Genomic DNA, 21292 nt, shown 5'->3' with positions numbered 1-21292 from the left:
TAACCAGAAGATTCCTTGGATGATACAAGAGAACCTAGTCCATTTTCCTTTCCTTTCCCAGATAATTAAGATTGATAAACAGTGGCCTTTAGGCAAGGACTCCAGGACTCTACCCTCGAGCTAAAAACAAAGTGCTGGGCATACTCAGCAGGTCAGGCAGCAAGTGTGGAGAGAAGCAGAGTTAACAATTCAGGTTTATGACCTTTCATCAGACCTGAAACTTTAACTCTGCTTCTCTTGCCACAGATGCTGCCTGACCTGCTGAGTATTCCCAGCATCTACAGTATTTTGCTCCTACCCTAGAGCTATCAGGCTGTCTGATTCAGAGTTCAATGCTTTACACTTGTTACTCGAATCTACTGGTTGTATGTCTAGTCCATTACCTCCAAGACTACTGAGATCAGGTTGAGTGTAAGACAAGAAACCATAAAATTATTGTAGTCAGATGCTATAACCACTGGAATTATTCCGAAATTATAATTTGTCTGGATTATTTTAAGCAGGTTCAATAAGTTCAATTATTCACAAATTATAAAATAACTTGGTCCCACAGCCTAGAAAATGGGGTGAATATAGTAGATTGCAGGTTAAGGTTCCTATGTTGTTGGACAGAAACTGTAAACATTCTGAACTAGGAGATCCCACTGCAAACAAGCAATTTACAGTAAGTTAAGTAAAATTTACACAAGCTTTAAGAATGGCCTGTCAGTTGTGTATGACACCACCGCCTAAAAATGACTTTTAAGTTCAGAGTTCAGCTGCTAGCTCTCCAAGCTAAAAATGAATGCTCGTGGGCCTGGAATTTCCTGTGTACTTGCACCTGAAAACACAAAGTTGGGGCGCAAAGCAAACACGTGTATAGTTTATAATATGCCCAAATCTCAATCTTATAGCATCATCTATCAATTCCTCCACCAGAATGCATTCAAGCTCATAATAGCCCTGCCCCAATTTACAGAATCGTGTATGCTAGTTTTCTACAATTGTTTGCTCAAAGGCTCGCTTCAAATTACAACCAGACTTTCAGACATCCAGTCACCTGAAGCAGGTGCGTATCAGCTGCTCTAGGAATCATTGAAGCCATTCACATCCCGTTAAATGTAGACAGCCATTTTCCCATGCATGTGACTTTTCCTCACTCTACCCCTGCCTATTATAAATAAAGTAGGAGGGATAGGAGGCCTAGAGAGTGAACCACCAGAGACTGCACAAGTTGGTATCCTATAAAGAAGATTCAAAGCTGCCTCTTGCAGCTTGCCGTGTACAGGTGCTACTGTGCCTGCTGTTGGAAGGCCTGAGGCCTGGCTGGTGCTGCCAAGCCTGGCACTTAGACCACACTAGCTGCCCTTCCACTTCATCCTCAGCCCCACTCATCAGCCTGATGACTGGTCCGGTGTCAGACCAGAATGGCCTAAATAAGAGACTGGACGCCACGATTCATTGCACCTTCCAGTCTATCAAAAGCCTTAACAGCAGAGGTCAGAGCTTCCACCAAGGTGGAAGCTCGACTACTCCCTCATTGTAACCTGCCAAGGAAGTTGCTGTGCATCCCAAATACAGCAGCCACTTGTGTGTATTTGGTGCAAAGCATTACAGCAGGCTCAGAGACCATACCCATAAGAAGCTCCAGGTTACTGCTGCTGGATGCCAAAATCCTCATGCCCTTCTGATGCTCTCTTCAGGTCTGGAACCGGTTAGTCAGGTTCCACCAACTCAGCAGTCTGTGGCTACCTTTGCATTCCTCAATGCCTCCCATTCCCTCTTCCTGGCAGCTTTCTCCTCTAATCAGTCAGCTGCAGGTAGACAAAGATTGAAGACAATGGAGCCTCTCGACAGAATAATTTAAAAAAGTTAATAAAAATCTTTGACACGGAGTTGACAGCTATTTACTTTTCACTCCCCAGTCTCCACCCACCTCCCCATCACCCACTTTTACAGTCCTCCAGCCTGGAGGTCACACTGGTCATCATCCAATTAGGTTCAAATCACGCAGACCATTTATGCGCACTTTTCTGCATATACTGATAATATTGCCAAGATATTTTAGCATAACTTGCCAACGCCAAAACAGCCACAGAAATGGGTGTAATTTCAGGTACAAATTCCAGGTTGCACCCCACAGGAAATTCCAGGCACAGGAGTGGTAACAGGACATGAGGGATTAACGAATAATAATTAATAGTTGAGAAAATTTAAATTGAAAAATATTTTAACCTTTACCATTTCCATCTTAATTGTTTTAACATTAAAGTTCTTTTCAGGCTCCCCGTTTGCAATAACTGCATTTTTCCAGTTTGCAGATGGCAATGAATTGATTTTGTTGAGTTGTGATTCCTCTTGCTCTAGAAAGGACATTAAAAAATGATTTTATGGTACTAAAGTATTTGTATTGAAGAAAATTAAAAATCTTTTCCAATACTAATTTTCTATGGTAAATAAAATAATTCAGCCCCACCTGGAGTTGTATGTGCAAGTCTCGTCACCATACTGTAGTGGGTACACCCTGGCATTAAAAGATACAACAAAGTGAAACTAAATTACATTGAAATAGATATGAGATTGAGCAGTGGCTCCACTACGATTGTTTACACTTTAGAAAAGGTAGCTCAGGAGTGATCAACATATCCAAGCTTCCAAGGGTTATAAAAAAAGGAACTCTAATAATACGCTTGATGATCACAAATTCTACAGGCACACTAAACACATGCTTAAAATAGGGAAGATGAACAGACAGTTAAATTTAACTACAAAGAAAATTGTGACTGTATGAAGCAGACTCTCTAAGGAAGCAATAACAGTGGATAGCGTTGATAAATTCAGGAGGAAAATTAGATAGATATTTGGCAGTGATTTTAGAACTATGCGGTCCATCAGGCTGATCGCAATGGTTTGTTCTGGTCTGGTACATTACTTCCATGCATTCTCAATAGTATGCTTTAATCTCAATTTAAGATTAGCATCCAATATTTCATCAGCATGAATTTTTTCTTTCCCACACATCTGCTGGTTTGGTGCAAGATTCCTAATTTAGTGCCACTATGCGCCACAGGCCCAGACCCACTAGGAACACGATTGAGATTGTCTAGACTCTATTTTGGAGTCATATGGCTGGCAGAGTGACACCAATCCCTTTATCAACATTGCAACTGTAAGATGGTACTGAACAAAACATCAAGCATTTTCCAAAGACATGGGAGGGAGAAGGGAAAAGAAATCTTATGGCTAGTTGCACTGTAATGTTTTCACAAGCCTATTCATACCCACCTAAAGAGTATACCATTGCTGAATGCTTCAAGGTTATTTTCTAAAGGTATACACTAAGGGAGATTTAGAGAATAATTTAAAAAAAGAAATTGAATTTACATATTTAAGAAACACAACACAATTGTAGGAATCTAAAACAAAACGACTGTGACCTCAGGAATCCTGAGAGAATTTGTGGGATTTGCTTTTGCCCAAAGCGGAACATCTTAGAACTAAGCAGAAAACAAATGATGACTGATTAGCCTTTTACTTTGAAGTGACTTGTAGTGTCGGATGTCAAAGACTAGCCAATCCTGATTTATGGAGTCCCGTTCCACATAGAGGGTATCACTTAAGGCACCAACAAGTTCTGTCACACTGTAGAAGCCCAGCTCCTTTAAGGGAAGTTCCATTCCAAAAATATTCTGAAAGTCAAGAAAAGCACATTTTTCAGATTAAGACATCTGTTTTTGTTTGGAAGTAGTTTGCTCACTAGATATCTAACAGGACACCAAAACTACACTGCAGATCCCCAAGAAATATTAGATTTGGTATCATAGGTGTTCCTTATCCATGCCCCTCCCCAACAAAAGGCAACATTCAATCTACACATGAAGTAGAATTTGACATCTTCAGCTGATGGGAAAGGAAGGCGAAGACAGATTTATTTAACATAATTTCAGTATCAAGTTTGGTGATATACATGATAAGCAATTGGTTGCCAGGACAAGAGAAAAGTGTAAAAAGCAGCCGAGTCAGATAAATACAGCACAGAAACAGGCCCTTCGGCCCATCGTGTCTGTGCCAGCCATCACTTTTGACAAATGACAGTCATTTGCGCAATTTCATCCAACACAAGAGACTTTTCTACACATATTAAACACTGGTATATTCCCAGCAAAAAGAATTCATCTGTTTCACACCTGCAGGTGAGGTGCTCAGACAAGTTCAAATTGGTGACTGACTAAGAATTTCTTTCCATTCCAAAACCATCAGGATAAACAAGGCAGTTGTATTCCACAGAAAAGGAATGAAGAGAAAATTCTGTGAAATGCAGAGGCAAGTCCTCTGAATACCATAGAAAACTAAAATACAATTCAATATACTACTTAACAGTGTTGGAACTCACTGCAAAAATGTCAAGGATGCGAAGTTGCTAAAAAAGCAGCTATTTGGCTAAATATGCACATTCCAGAGATCTCATTAGAAACATCTTTGACACTAAAATGTTTGGAATGTTGACACAATTTAGCAAGTATATTTCAGTGCAGAGAATGTTAGTCATGAACAAGCAACCCTTTCAACTAATCTTGTAAAAAAAATTCCAATATGCTTCACTGAAAGAATAGGCTAACCCATCCTAATCACCCTTGCTCTTGCACACATGCACACAGATTCATGCTTTGTTCACACATTTATGACTCCTGGAGTTACCTTGAATTCTGTAGGGAGTTTGGATGCCAGTAACCCATCAGGTCTTTGTGCTACTGTCTAAATTTGAGATAGAATAGATCAATCAGAAACCACATGCAGGACTGAACTAACATACTTTAAGCTTTTTATTCCTTAGGTCATGGCTAAACTAATAAAATAAACTAATCTGAAGTCGGTTAACCTTGTAGCTAAAGGTCTCCTTTTAAGAATGGCAGAGTGTTCAAAACTTCGCATCAAATACAAATCAACTTAAAAGATCTGCTAAAAGAAGTGAGGAGGTTTCAAAACCAATACCAATGGCGCAAAGCATGAGGCGGACCAGGAAACATTTGATCTGCATCAGAAACTACTGCAAATCTTCCACTATGGTAAATTTTCTAGCCCCAAAAGGGGGCGTGGCTCATTATATCAGAAACATTTACTGAATTACTTGAAGTGCAACATATATGAATTAAACTGCAACAACCAATAGCAAAAACAGTGGAAATGTAAAATTTACTTTAAGAAACTCGTTCATAGCCATTGGATTTGAAGCTTATGCATGTTGGCATTCTGAAATGCTCATAGTTGCTACATGGAGAATCATTTTGCCCCTGGTCAGATCATTTCCACTTCCAGAAGCCATTCACAATCATCCGTGGAGCATGTACACACATCTAATGCATGGTATCTTCCAGCAGTGAAGGAGTGTGAGGCAGACACCTAATTATTCAACTTTAATTGCAAACGGTTTGCTCACAGCTACCTTCAGTGGATCCAACATGTGATCATTCCTAGGAGTGCTTTGTTTGTAGCTATTTCTTGACTGATGTTATTCAGTAACAGATGAATGAATCAGGGCAAATCATAAGACAGAGGGGACAGGTAAAAATCTTTTCAACCCAGCCAGAGTTCAAAATTAGAATATCCAGTCCATTATCCATATTCCGACATTAATTTGCTTACCAAATGACTGGCCAACTGTCAAAATTATCAAATTCAATCTCTTCCCTGGGCAGTACATTCCAAACATTCATCCAATGAAACAGCTTTCTAATCGGTCTCCACCTTCTCTCCAGCTTCATCTCGTGCCTCCTCACTGGGAATCTCTATCATGGTAAATAATTTTTCGGGGTTCAACTAGTTACTACCCTTAAGGATCTTGAATACCTCAGTCATTTTGTCTTTAGGGCAAGTAAACTCAGCTTCTGTAGTCTCTGTAACACAGCTGTTTGATGCTGGGCATCAGAAGTTTCGTCCTTTGCTGTAGCTTTTCTAGCATTACCTTCCTGGAATATGGCCATCAGATATGCGCATACTACAGTACCATCTGAAGTACTAAGACCCAGTATAAGCTCAGTACCACCATCTGTGATTTGTGTTGTATTTCAACACTAAATACAACCCAACATTCATTAAGTGGAAATGGTATGTTCTTGGACCGTTTTGAAAGAGAGTACGGTGATCAGATTTTCCAATACAGGACATTTTGAAAAAGTGTATTTTTTGCACTCTTCCAATGCAAGTATTTGAATAAATCATTGAAACTGGGTTCGCTTCCTTTCCTAGCCAATGGGAAGTTTCTACCCAATGCTTGTGTATCAGTTATTAGGCTCTCAAAAGCTTAGATGCTTTGAATGAGACACCCTTGCATTTATCCAGTGTTAATGCTTTAATTCAGAGTTTGGTCATGGTGACCCCAATATCATCTTTCTGTTGCTCACTGGCCAATATCAGCAAAGCTACAAAAGCTGCTCAACCATGCTATTCCCCACAGAATGCAATGGAGGACTTAACTCTCATCTTGCTCGGGTAAAAGGGGGCATCTTAAAAATGGGAGAAAAAAATGAGGCAAAAAAAAAAACAAGAGAAAATCTATTTGGTGAAACAATTATATTTCCAGGAAACAAAGTTTTATTTTTACAAGGCTTGCTCTAGCATACTTCTAATCAAGCTCTCCCCATTTCCCTCAAGATGAGCAAGAATTCACAGCCAGCAGTCAGATCCATTCAGTGAGCAGTCTCAAACCATGTTGGAGCTGCAAACTTAATTTTTTTTTTTATATTGCATTGTATATTTTACTGAATGTTTAATATACTGTTTAAAAATTCAACAGTAACTGTGAATGAGTCCCTACTTAAACCTACCTGATGGAACACATGGTGTTTTCATGCTGTTTGATGTACTTTTGATGGTACAGATGGAAAACATTAAAAAAAAGGTTTTGCTCTGTAGCTTTAAAACTTTAGGATCAAATGCCCCCACCCATGTCTATTTTCAAAATACATACATTTCAAGCAGACCACCACGTTGTTTAACACAAATTAATACATCCCTCCTTGTCCCCATTCTCCCAAAGTTAAGTGCAACGATGTTCAATTTCTACTTACAAACCGGATTTTCTCCTTCACTTTTGAATCAATGGTCCCTCCGACCCCTTTATCTACAAGCACCGTCCTCAGGTCTTCTACAAGCTTGAACACAAGGTTGACAACACATCACTTCAAAAGAAACAATTAAAGAACAGAGGTGAAGTCACCAAAGAGGTGAACAAAATTGCTATTAGATTCTAACCTGTTCACCTGCCTCATCCCAGTTAGACCAAGATATGAATCAGCATATTGATAACAGGCAGCCCATGACCTTCCCATTTGTCATTTATGGCTGGCTACTGGTCAGCCTACTGTCAGCAAAAGCAATTAAATCATTCACTTGCCTCCATCTATTTAGTTAAGATTACACAGCCATGGTAAATTGTTTCAATGTAGTTTACTCTTCATAAACTAGAGTTTCTTTAACATGGTCACTATTTTAAAAAAAAGCGCTAGTGAAACTATGTTAAGTCTTATCAGGAGGTCTGAAGGGACAACTGAAATCCAGAATTCAGTAGTCTATGTTCTCAAGATAGCAACAGAAATTGAAGTAATTTTGCAAATTATCCAATGTACCCAAAATGTCACTATCTTTTTCTGAATAATGTAGGTAAATACTGTGATGGAATCTATGGTTGCAATGCTTTTTTTTTAAAAAAAAAAGACCCTGAGACGGAACTTGAACTGAAACAGAAATGAAAGCTGGAAAAATAACTTCAGATTTCCAGGAAAACTGATACTAGTTAGAACCAAATAAAAAGGAGACAGAATCTTCTCCAGATCAGACAGGAGTGGAGCGCCGGCAAGCAAAAGAAAGTGAGGACTGAATCCAGGAGTTCTGTGTTACTTAAAAGTAGCCAACTAACCAGACCTGGTCATACAGTGCACAGGTTGTCACTAAAGGACTCAGATAAAGGGAAAAATGGTAAATCCATGCCATCAGGTGTATCGTGAAGAGGTTCTGGAGAAAAACAAAAACTCGTCCAGAAAAACCCATCCATGGCTCACTCAGGAAGTTAAGAGCTTTAGACTAAAAGCTTACAATGTTGCAAAAAAATAGTAGCAAGTCTGAGGATTGGGAGCGTTTTAGGAACCAGCAAAGGGCCACCAAAAAGTTGATAAAAAAGGGAAAAATCAGAATGAGAGTAAATCAGCCAGCAATATAAAAACAGATGTACTTATCAAAGCTCTTACAATAAAAAGGAAGAGAGTAGCTAAAGTAGACATTGGTCCCTTAGAGGTAGAGACAGGAGAAATCATCATGGGGAATGAGGAAATAACAGAGGTATTGAACAAATATTGAGTGTCTGTCTTCACAGTAGAAGACACAAGTTCCATACCAGAAATAGACAGTAACCGAGGGGCTAAAAGAAGTGAGGAAATTAAGGATATTGATATCAGTCAAGAAAAAATATTGGAGAAACTGGAGGGACTAAAATCTGACAAGTCTCCATGACCAGATGGCCTACATCCTAGGGTTCTAAAAGAGATAGCTGCAGAGATAGGGATGCGCTGGCTATGATTTTCCAGAATTCCTTGTCAGATTGGAAGTTTGCAAATGTTATGCCACTTTTCAAGAAAGGAGGTAGAGATAAAAAAAAAAAAAACAGGGAGCTAGGCCAGTTAGCCTAACATTGGGAAGATGCTGGAAACTATTAAAGTCTTAACATTGCACTTGGAAAAGCATAGTAAGATTAGAACAAGTTAGCATGGTTTTACTAAAGTGAGATCCTATTTGACAAATATTAGTTTGAGGATGTAACTAGGTGGGTAAAGGGGAACCAGTAGATGTAGTATCCCTGAATTTTGAAAAGGCATTCGATAAGGTGCCACATAAAAAGGTCAATAGGCAAGATAAGGGCACATGGTGTTGGGGGTAATATATTAGCATGGATAGAAGATTGGTTAACCGACAGGAAGCAGAGAGTGGGCACAAATGGGGCATTTTCAAGTTGGCAGGCAGTGGGGTGCTGCGTCCTCAGTTACTTGCACTCTATATTAATGACTTGGATGAAGAGATGGAGAATAATGTATCTAAGTTTGCTGATGATGCAAAGCTCAGTGGAAAGGTAAGCTTTGGGGAGGATAGTGTCATGCTGGGCCCCCATCTACCAAGAATGAGGCATATAAATTTCACCATATGGACGTTAAATTTCAAATTGCTGCTGGGAAGAAGAGAAGGCCTGTTACAAGGGCTGCCAGACTTGGATGGAGGGCATTTGCATACCAATAGGGACAAGAGAGGTTACTTCCCTTATCCAATTTAACCCACAATAGACTGAGCACCAGACATTGAAGGTGAGGGAGCTCAAATTTCAGGATGACTGCTGGGATAGCCGAATCCACAAACAGATATGGTCAGACCAGCTGATCAAGTGACTAGCTTGCTGGGCAACCTGGTTTTTCTGAATTGTACCAACAGTTTGAACGGAGAAAGACTGTTTGTTCCTGGACTCAGAAGATCTCTCCTGTCTACTCCCATCTCTTTCTCACAAACCTCTGAATCCAATGAAGACATATGAACTCCAAGAGAGAAAAGTCTCCTACAGCAAACAAGGTTTAAGAATAATACTGGGCCCTAACGAAAAGCAAGATCTACCAACAATCAAGGCCCCTACAGTGAGCTCCAAGAATCGTATCAAAACCTCTTCCGATATTGCCTCAAACCTTTCCACTTTATTTTTCTTCGGCTCTTTTCTGTCTCTATTTGCATGTGTGTATTGTGTATGCATGCATGGGTGTGTCATGTATCTGTAAGCACTAACCGAATTAGAGTTTAAGTTTAATAAATTTCAACCTTCCTTCTTTAAAACCAAGACCTGTTTGTGCTGGTTTTTTTGCCTTATAATTGGAAAGCAGTGAACAAGGATTCACCAAGGGGGAGCTAAAAACTGTGTTTAAAATTAAACCCCATTACGGTAAGACCAGGTGAAGGCTGAAAGGGAGCCCTTGACACCTTTCTCACCTGGTCGTAACAATGTATAGAGACTGCAAAGAGATATGGACAGGTTAAGTGGGTGGGCAACAAGATGGAAAATGGAGTATAATGTAGGGAAGTGTGAAGTTGTCCACTTTTGTCGTAAAAATAGAAAAGCAGAATATTTTATATAAAAGGTGTGAAACTGGTAAGTATTGATGTGCAGGGAGACTTGGCGGTACTCGTACAAGGAACACACAAAGTTAACATGCAGGTGCAGCAGGCTATTAGGAAGGCAAATGGCATGTTGGCCTTTATTGCAAGGGGATTGGAGTACAGGAATAAAGAAGTCTTAGTAAAATTGTACAGGGCTTTGGTGAGACTGCACTTAGAAGACTGTGTGCAGTTTTGGTCTCCACATTTAAGGAAGGATATACTTGCACTGGAGGCAGTACACCGAAGATTTACTGGATTGATCCCTGGGATGAGGGGGTTGTCCTATGAGAGTCTGAGTAAATTGGGCCTATATTGTCTGGAGTTTAGAAGAATGAAAGGCGATCTAATTGAGACATAGAAGATTTTGAAAGGGCTCGATAGGGTAGAAACTGAGAGATTGTTCCCACTGGTCAGGGAATCTAGAACATGGGGACAGAGTGTCAGGATAAGAGGTCAAACATTCAGGACTGAGATGAGAAGTTACTTCACTCAAAGTGTTGCGAATCTTTGGAATTCTCTACCGCAGAGGGTTGTGGATGTTCCATCATTGAATACATTTAAGGCTGGGATAGACAGATTTCTGGTTTCACAGGGAATCAAGGGATATGTGGAGTGGGCAGGAAAATGGAACTGAAGCCCCAGATCAGCCATGATCATATTGAATGGCAGAGCATGGGCCATATGGTCTACCTCTGCCCCTATTTCTTGTGTTGTGTTTGCGGCGAGGACTGCATCTGTGAAGTTTTGATTGAGAGCAGACTACTGTAAGAACAGCAGATAAATCCTTGAAGAAAGAAGCTGAAATTCTACCTGAGGAACTTGAGTTGTGAAGAATGGAGTCTGTAATTGTTGTCATATATGCTGGGTGGACTGCCCAGTGAAACCACAAGGCCCATCTGTTTTAACTGATAGTTAAGGTAATTTGTAACATACTCGTGTTCTTCTTTCCAACACCCCCATCACTTACTCAAAACCTATTACATTTCTAACCTTTGCCAGTTCTGATGAAAGGCCATTGGCCTGAAACATTAACTCTGCAAGGATGCTAACTGACCTGTTGAGTATTTCCAGCATATTGTGTTGTCTTGCAACTGTGCACACTTCCAGTTGTCACACTTATTTACTTCCCATCTCATAATATTAACCATAGGAGTAGGTCAATAGCCCTTTAAGCCTGTTCCATCATCCAATTTGATCGGGGCTGATTTGAACCTCCATTTCTTAACTTGGCTTTGTACCATGAAACCTCTGCTCCATGTCCTTTGATAACCTTACCTAACCAAGATCTGTCCATCCAAGTTTTGAAAATTTCAATTAACCCAGCATCTGTAGCTTTCGGATGGGGTTGTGGGAGAAAGTTTCACATTTCCACTCTCCTTTGTGTGAAAAAGTACTTCCTAATTTCACTGCTAAATAGCTTCGCTCGGATTTTGTTATGTGGTGCAGGTCACCCAGGTTTGTCCACTTCAGCTGCATTTTAATTTTATACATCTCTTTTAATCTTTAATTCTAGTTATTTTCTTACAATAAGATGTGTAAGAGCGACTACATTTCAAAAGTAATTAATTGGCTGTAAATGCTTTGGGATATTCTCAATGGATGAAAGACACTATATGCTAATTCAAATTCTCTTGCTGCTGTCTCATGCCCTGCCCTGTACCCATCCAGCACCCTACTGAAGCTTTTGATCTCCCCCACTGTTCCTATGCTACTCTACCACCTGTTGTGCTACACGATACCTTCTGCCTGGCTCTGCAGCTCAAGTTTCACAGTCACCCTGCCCTTCTGCGTCTGTATTCACTGCTGCCTGCTCTCCTGCCCCATTGACTCTATACCCTCTCTCTTCTCGCAGCCCACCTCCTCTGCTGGTCTTTATTTCCACCAGCCCCCCGCTCTACCATCTCACTTTTCTGTTCCTCTGCCACCTTGTGCTTCCTCCCAGTTTTTGCTTCTACACCCAAGTTGCTACTGTCGGCCTCTTCTCCCTCTCTTTCTGCCACAGGTGCCACCTCCCCCAATTAACTGACCCTTGTCGCTGCTGATCTCAACCACAATCTGTTTCCCATCTGCTCCAATACTTCTCCCTTGGCCCTGCACGAGCCACACCAACTATTTTTCCCAGTCACATGCTCTGCCCTTCAGCCTTGCACATGCTAGTATCGGGAACATTTGATTACTTTTATTACCTTTTTGGTCTCCCATCCTGAGGCAACAGAGATTCAATAATGGAAGAGATTGGTGATCAGAAGATAGAGAAAAATCAGTGGCTGACTGGGACACATGATTTCAAAGACAGACAAGTACAATACCTGAGATACAGGAAACAGATAAAACAAGACATATACCTTAAAGATCAAAGGAGGCAACAAATAAGAATCAACATAAAACATCAGGTAGTAAAGAGAGAAAATACCACTAAGATCAAATCAGAGAAACCAAACACTACAAAGAAAGCTGTATTACAGATATTGAAAAAAAAAAAGAGATGGGCAAATGATTGATAACAAGAGATCAATGGAAAAACAAATGGTCAGAAAAAGTGATAGTGAAAGACAGACACCGAGATCACGACAAAGAAACTGAGATCATGGATTCAAATGAAAACCAATTATAATGGAGGGAAAAATCATGGTGCAAACACTTCATGGAACAGAAAGTAAGATTAGGAAAAGGAGCGAGGGAGAGAAATAGCAACTTGCAATTATATAGCACCTTTAATGTAGCAAAACATCCCAAGGCACATCAGGTTGAGCAAGAGTGACCAACTCTAAGATTTTTAAAACAAAACTATTACCGTCACAAAATTGTGTTACACAACTCATTTATTTTAGTCAATCTTGTTTTGCTCATTTCCCCCCCCCCCCCCCCCCGTTTCCAGGTTAAAAAGATTAAACAAGCACATTAAACAAGGTAATGATGTAATGAAGTTCATAAAGGCAGTCTGGGATCACACATTTATGACTACTTCCCTCTGCAGGAAAAATACCCTATCTTTGTTCTACAATTGGACGGATATCCAACTGTATGAAGAACTGCTTCCCTCTGTCGGACAGCATAGTGAAGCTCGACACACACAATATAAATGTTATCCAATATTCTTATGATAACCAAATAAAATCAGACCTTTTTCAAACCTCCGTCAAAATACTCTGGGTCTGGAGCAGGATCGGTCAAATTGTCTGGCCTCATAGGTGACACAATCTGGTTTTCTGAAGTTTGTTTGATAGGGCTCGGTGGCACCGCTATCACCTTTGTCTGGGCTTGTTTGTTCAGAATGGACTGGTTTGGCTGTTTACCTAAATCAATATAAAATTAGATGGTGAAATTTGCAATAGCATCTCGAAGACCAATCTGCAGCTTCATGACAGAATGCATCAGTGTGGATTTCCATCCTCTCTTCAAGGACACAAGACGACAAAAGTTGAGTGGCATGGATAGTGGATAGTCAGGAGCTTTTTCCCAGGGTGGAAGAGTCAGTTACTCGGGGACATAGGTTTAAGGTGAGAGGGGCAAAGTTTAGAGGGGATGTGCGAGGCATGCTCTTTACACAGAGGGTGGCGAGTGCCTGGAACTTGCTGCCGGGGGAGGTGGTGGAAGCAGGTACGATAGCGATGTTTATGAGGCATCTTGACAAATACATGAATAGGATGGGAATAGAAGGATACGGTCCCTGGAAATGCAGAAGGTTTTAGTTTAGGCAGGTGTCAAGATCGGCACAGGCTTGGAGGGCCAAATGGCCTGTTCCTGTGCTGTACTGTTCTTTGACAAGAAATAGGAGTAGACTATATGACCCATCGAGCCTGCTCTGCATTCAATACGATCGCGGCTGATCTTAGGATTCGATACCACTTTCCACACCCCTTGATTCCGAGCGACCAAATATCTGTCTATCCCAACCTTAAATACATTCAACCATGCAGCATCCACAACCCTAGAGTTGAAAATTCCAAAGATTCACAACCCTTTGAGTGAAGTCCTAAATGATCGGCCCCTTATCCTGACTGCGTCCCTGTATTTTAGATTGAACGGAAATAATCTTTCAGTATCTACTCTACACAGCCCCTTTAGAATCTTGTATGTTTCAGTAAGAAAATCTCTTATTCTTCTAAACTCCAGACAATAAGGGCCCAATTTACTTAGTCGATCACAAGAAAACCCCCTCATTCCAGGGACCAATCTGGTGAACTTCGCGACACTGTCTCTAATGCAAGTACATCCTTTCTTAAATCTGGAGACCAAAATTGCACAGTATTCCAGATGTGGTCTCACCAAAACCCTGTAAAATTGTAGCAAAACTTCCCTTAACCCTGTACTCCAATCACCTTGCAATAAAAGGCCAACATGCCATTTGCCTTCCTAATTGTTTGTTGTACCTGCATATTAATTTTCTGCATTCCTTGTACACCCAAGTCTCTGAACACTGACACTTACAAGTTGCACACCTTTTAAAAAATATTCTGCTTTTCTATTCTTATGACTAAAGTACATAACTTGGGCGGCGCAGTGGTTAGCACCGCAGCCTCACAGCTCCAGCGACCTGGGTACTGCCTGTGTGGAGTTTGCAAGTTCTCCCTGTGTCTGCGTGGGTTTTCGCCGGGTGCTTCGGTTTCCTCCCACAGCCAAAGACTTGCAGGTTGATAGGTAAATTGGCCATTGTAAATTGCCCCTAGTATAGGTAGGTGGTAGGGGAATATAGGGACTGGTAGGGATATGGGATTAGTATAAGTGGGTGGTTGATGGTCGGCACAGACTCGGTGGGCCGAAGGGCCTGTTTCAGTGCTGTATTGCTAAATACAAAAAAATATATAAAAACTACAAATTTTCCTACATTGTACTCCATCTACCATCTTGTTGCCCACTCACGTAACCTGTCTATATCTCTTTGCAGCCTCCGTGTCCTCCCCACAGCTCACCTTTCCACCTACCTTTGTATCATCAGCAGGTACTATAACTTGGCCTCCAGTGTCTACCACAGCAATTGCTGGTTACTTTGATTCTTTGACAGGATGCTTGATTTCAACAAGCTGAACTAAGAGAAAAAGCCTGGTTTCCAAGTAGCACTGGAGACAATCCACAATTTATTAATGCTTTGGCAGGTCAGCTAAAGAGCAGCACTAACATCTATGAACTCTATCATTTACTCTCCTGAATGCATGAACATTTGAAGGGGTGGACTAACAAATTGGTTGTTAAAATCTGTAAGCTTTAAACAAAGTTTTAAAAAAAATACATTTAAATTAAAAGATAATTAACTGTTAAAAAGCATAAGGAAGCAGGTCCCAACTAAAAACTTACCTTGCTTAAGCGGACTCTCTCTATTTCTGTTTCTCAGCAATAGCAGGGAACCCTGGCGTGTCTGCTGGATCTCAATGACATCTCCAGTTGCTTTGAGAACTTCCTGCAAGGAGTAAAAACCATACCTCGTGTATTGAAACGGCCGTCCATACTTTTTCACAAATGACCTGTCAAAATCAGAGAGCAGGACACCAGCAGGAAAGGATGCCACCAGCTCTCTAAGTTCACATTTCACTAATGCAGGTAGAATCGGGGTGATGTTACAACGTCTGGGTAGGAATGCCTGCCTCTGCACAAGTTCATATCTAGTTTTTCTCAAGTTACGTTTGGTCTTGGAGGAGACTTTTGCTTTTGCCACCAGCTCTTCAATTCCTTTTGTTGTTTCATTCCCAACTCCTGGAAAAAAAAAAGTAAAAATGGATTAACTAAACGCCCGCATTATTTTATTTATCCTCCATGCAAACATGAAAATGATTCAAAGATAAAATACCTCATGATTTCTGGTAAGATCACATCACTACTACACATTATCTTCCCACATCTCATGTTATGGTCTAATGCGGTCTGTAAATGTGGTTTCATCTAATGGTGACGAGTTAAACAAGTAATGGTGAGAGCACTGTTAATAAATCTACCAGGCCTACTTCATAAAAAAATATCAGGTTCTTTCCAATTCTACGCATTTGGTTCCTTAGTTTTCATACAAATTAAAAGGGTGACAAAAAAAACCCATCCAAACAATAATGCAACCACATACACTGTTCACTCAACAGCTTAACAATGCTATTACCTGAGAGGGGTTAAAATGGTAAGAGAAAATCAGTAGCCAATTCAGGAAAAATGTTTGGCAATTCCTCTCCAATTTCTGAAGGCAATCAAGCGAACTCCAGAAGATTATACCAGCCCATGCTCAACATAGTCACCATTAATTAGCAACACACTCCCTGTAGTTGGAAATACCTTCAACTCAGGAACTTTAAGATCCCATTTAATGGACTGTAGCAACTTTTTAAGTTACATCTTGGCAGGACGATGACTCTAAAAAGAAATACTTCCTAGCATCTAACCCAACACATTACATGTGGACCGTAGAAGCGTGATAGCTCACCTTCCTATCCATTTCAACTAGCCTACCTAGCTCGGTTGTATCCAATTTCTTTACCATTTTAAAAGCTTCAATTTTTGACATTTTCTTTAAGCATATAAATGAAAACCTATGCTAAGGAAATACAGGGCATAGTGCTTAAGAATCTGCTGTGGCATGTAATATGCAATGTGGGTGCACCCTTGCAATTCCTCGTTTTAATTAATTTTCAATTTCAAAAGGAAACTCGGGAAATGGTCACAAACAGACCACACCACCTCCATGGAGAAGGCAGCAAGACCAGAACATGGGAGACCCAACTATACAGCAACATTAATAAAGAACTTGGAGAAAGTTCCCAGTCTAGCTTTTGAGCCACAGATGATGCTCAATTTAAGGGGGTAGAGAATGCATAAAAACTATTTAAATCAATTGCTGCTAAGAATCAGTTTTTAATGTATTAAACAGAAGATTCATACTTACCTTTCAGAAGGATGCTGCCATCTCCACATGTGTGAATTTTAATAGTATCGGGTATATTAGAGACAAGCTCCAGAACAGACCTGTAACCTAACGCACAGAGAGGCAGCTGCTTTCCCATCATGCTGCGATAATCTCTTTCTAGCTCGACAGGAGTCAGACTATTTTTAGCAGAAATCAGCAGAGACCGCAGCTCCTTCTTTAAAACCTCCAGCAACTTCTCTTGATCGGACATGCTAGACACTACAATAATCATAAAAAGATAAATAAAAACTTACACAAAACAGGCTCTCACTTCCCTTTAGTAAAAATACTTTAACACTTAAAACAGCTATTTCAAGGAGAACAGTCTGGCCAGGATAAGGAACTTAAATTTGATGCGTACATTGAGTTTTTTTTTAAAAAGGGCTTTATGTTTTATTTACCCAATTAATGAATCACCTTGGTGAATCGGAAGAAATGGTATATCTTTCAAACAGGAAACATGAAAATATAAGAATCTTTTATTTTTCTATATCTCGCAAAAAGAAACAACCTAAAAAATACCAGTACATTCTACTACAGAGGGAGCTCCCCTAACCTTCCTGGCCCTTCTAAACCTTCACCCCACACACCACCATCCCAAAAATGTAAAGATTTAGAAATACTTAGTTACCTAGAATACCATTACTAACAAAATATTAGCATAGATGTAATTTCATGAAGATTCTAAAGACTTTTACAGCTGTTAAATTTGTATAAAGGCCAGTGCACATTTGCCTCGCAGAACAAAACGTTAACTGTAAAATCAAAATTAGATGGAATGACAAAATATAACAGCAATAATACAAAATGTTTCTCCATTTTTGGGCAGATTACATGATTTATAAACTAGAAAAAGCATTTCCAAAAGAAAAATGTTAAGGAAATAGAAAACACTTAGTTGGGATTACTATTTTTTTTTTTTAAAAACAGGAGAGCTCTTTTTTGCACAATAACTCCAAAGCATCCATGCTTGTGGTCAAGACTAATGAGAAGGGACAAAATATTAGTCCTTAAATATTTGAAGTGATATGACATCTGAATGGAGGTTGGCTACTTCCTCTGCGTATATCTTTGACATCTGGTTTATTTGGCAGGTTATTCCACCACTTCAGACTCTGTCCCTTTAATCCCACCTCGATCTTGAACTAGTGGCACTCCTGCTCCCTCTCCAAGCAAGAGGTCAAATAGTAGCGAATATTTCCCAACCTACTTAGTCAATAATTAGAGTTTCTAATGCTTAATTTAGCTACTTTTCATTTTAATTAAATCTCAGGCTTTATCTATACTTCCAACTCTCTTGCACTTAATGACAAGTTAAAATCTCAAATAAAAAAGGAAAACGTCATTTAGGAAACATCAGGATCAATCTCTTTTTGTTCCATTAACTGTGTGATTGCTCATTAAGGAGTCGGCATAGATTCAAAATCAGCAGCAGCTAAGCCAAAGATAAGCGTATCTTGCTTTTATTTTTCCCTTGTAGTTTTTTTTTTTAAATTCACCGTTAACTAACTGTCTGATTATATTCCCCCCTCTCTTCAGCACTTTTTTGGGTTCTAAAACCTTGTCCATACTCTGCAGTGGTTGTAGAATTCTCTCTAAAGTGTTGAGGACACATGAATGCCCTTAATGACATTCCCCAACTCACTCCATAGGATAGCAAAAGGGTCATGCAAGGCAGAATTATGAAAGTGGCGGGGGACAGGGTGTTGGACGGCAAGTCTACCAAATGCATTCAAATGGGGTGAACAGAAAATTTGTATAAAAGTTTTTAAAAACTGACATTTATATAGCACCTTTAACATAGTAAAATGTACCAAGACGCTTCACAGGAGCATTTTCAAACAAAATTTGTTACAGAGTCACAAAGACATTAGGGCTGGTGACCAGTAGCTTGGTCAAGGATGAAATGAGGCAGTGGTGGAGTTGGGTGATGTCACGGAGGTGAAAAAAGGCACGCTTATTGATGCCATGAATATGTGGTCAGAAGCTCATCTTGGGGTCAAATATGACACCAAGGCTGTGAATAGATTGGTTCAGCCCCCTCGAGAAAGACAAGGAGGGATAATTTACCTTTGTCACAGTTGCACAGGATGTGTCATTCCTGAATGGAATAAGAGCAGTTTTGCTATTGTGGCAGAGGCAAAAACCTGACTGGAGAGTTTTAAACATGGAGTTTGGGGAAAGTTGGGCACAGATTTGGGAAGTGACAACACATTAATGGAATGGAAGATTGAAGATGGGGTGATAGCTTGCAAGGATGGAGGGGGTGAAGAATTTTTTTTTTGAAAAGAGGTTTGATAAGGCCAGGTTTGAAGGTGGAGCGAGACCTGAGTAGAGAGAACAGTTAACAATATCAGCTAACACGGGAGCCAAGAAGAGAGTAAAAGTGAAATTAACAGAAAATGATGGAAATACTCAGCAGGTCAGGCAGCATTACACTTATTCCAATTCATTTAAAACACGCACACACAGGAGTTACCAATTCTACCTGGGCTGAAGCGAAATGCTCCCAAATTCGTCCTTGGAGCGATTTTGTAGAGCGTGATCCCAGCACCTCACTCTCAGACCAACTCAAGCGAACATTCAAAAAACCATTCGCGGTTAGGCCCCCCGCCCCCTCACACACACAGCCCCTACTCTCGTGTTTATTTTATTCATTAATTGCCGCCTACAACGATGGGGAAACTCAAACACTCACCGTTTGGGTCCCGGACCGACACCCGAGATATTTGAAAGGCCGCCCTTCGCCGGCGGGCACGGTATTTACCAGCTGGCTGGTGTTTTATTGGGATTGATGTACCCGTCGCCTCCTCTCCCGCTCCTTTCCTCCGGCCGCACGTGCTGCCTCGCGCACGGTGTCTCAGCTAAACACTTCCCGCCTGTGCGACAAGCACACGTTCCGCTGCCAACCACACCCTAGAAAGTAGCCGTGGGCCATTCAATGACACGCACAGGACTGTTTCAGACTATGTTTAAACGATTATTATTCAAATTCTCAGCAAACCACAGTACTTTTAAACCATATCGAATTTCTAATGAGTAAAAGGCTGGGATATTTTGCGCTTTAAAATAATGGCAACATGATAAAGAAGGATTTTGGGTTGGTTTGGAGTAGGGTGGGGGAGTTCCTCTTTTGAGTAATGGGTAGTCATGTCTGATCTGCCATTATTAGTCATGATGGTAGGCAAGCACCAGCTCAACAATCTCCATCCATGCTGCCTGAAAGTGCTCAACAGCTCAGAATTATGATTTCCCTTCACACCCTGCAGGAGCTGAGGTGGAAGGATGCATGGGTACACAGGCGTGGTGCAGGTGTTGAAGTCCAGATCTGGACACATGGGTACACCAACAAGAACATACTCCAATGCTGTGATGCCATTTGCATAAGGCACAAAATGGGAATATGATTGGGAATTTAAAAGTTATGGTAATTATTTGTGGTCAATTTTTGCCATTGTGACATTCAAATTGGTTGACCTCAGTGACTGAAGTGGGGTCTTGACCCCTCACTGGTATCAATAGGTAGGAAGAGGGATGAGGTCCTATAAGCAGATTTTAGGGAATTAGGAAGGAAATTAAAAAGCAGGACCCCCAAAGCAATAATCTTAGGATTACTCCCAGTGCCACCTGCTAGCGAGCATAGGAATAAGTGGGATTGATCGATTGAACACATGGCTGGCGAATTGGTGTAGGAGGGAGGGCATCAGATTTCTGAGGCATTGAGACCGGTTCGAGGGCAGGTGAGACCTGTACAAGATGGATGGGCTACACGTTAACAGGACTGGAATGAACATCTTCACAGGGAGATTGCTAGTGCTGTTGGGGAGGGTTTAAACTAGCTTGTCAGGGGGATGGGAACCTGAGGGCTAGTTCAAATTGGAAGGGAGTAAAGCTGGTAACAGGACATAGAAAAGTAGCAAAAGACATTAGAAGACAGGCAAAACAAAGGTGAGCATCAACTAGGCTTAGAATGCAGAATGTCAAGAAGACAAGGTTAAGGGCACTCTACCTGAATGCACATAGCATTTGCAACAAGGTAGATGATTTAAAGGCCCAAACAGAGGTAAATGGGTATGATCTAATTGCCATAATGGAAATGTGGCTACAGGTGACCAAGACTGGGAACTGAATATTCAAGGATATTTGACATTTAAGAAGCACTGTTAAAAAGGAAAATGAGGTGGTGTTGCACTGATAATAAGGGACGGGATCAGTACATTAGTAAGGGAGGATCTCAGACCAGAAGAA

General features: G+C 40.6%; 1 protein-coding gene across 1 annotated transcript in view; it reads right to left on the bottom strand.

Moving 5' to 3' along the window:
* tdrd5 (tudor domain containing 5) overlaps positions 1-19839 on the bottom strand; it is a 51534-nt gene extending 31695 nt beyond the window's left edge. Inside the window, exons 1-9 of the mRNA XM_068056857.1 lie at positions 19743-19839; positions 17024-17263; positions 15457-15852; positions 13285-13457; positions 7047-7130; positions 4678-4734; positions 3515-3668; positions 2456-2503; positions 2221-2342 (exon numbers count right to left, since the gene is read on the bottom strand). Coding sequence (XP_067912958.1) covers positions 2221-2342; positions 2456-2503; positions 3515-3668; positions 4678-4734; positions 7047-7130; positions 13285-13457; positions 15457-15852; positions 17024-17255 — 1266 coding nt within the window. The 5' untranslated portion in view covers positions 17256-17263; positions 19743-19839. The remainder of the gene's footprint in view (positions 1-2220; positions 2343-2455; positions 2504-3514; positions 3669-4677; positions 4735-7046; positions 7131-13284; positions 13458-15456; positions 15853-17023; positions 17264-19742) is intronic.
* Positions 19840-21292: the final 1453 nt, after the last annotated feature.

This window comes from Heterodontus francisci, chromosome 24, assembly GCF_036365525.1.
Source record: "Heterodontus francisci isolate sHetFra1 chromosome 24, sHetFra1.hap1, whole genome shotgun sequence".
In the NCBI taxonomy this organism is placed as follows: domain Eukaryota; kingdom Metazoa; phylum Chordata; class Chondrichthyes; order Heterodontiformes; family Heterodontidae; genus Heterodontus; species Heterodontus francisci.
The sequence above is the reverse complement of the archived record's forward strand: the minus strand, read 5'-3'. Positions and strand labels throughout refer to the sequence as shown.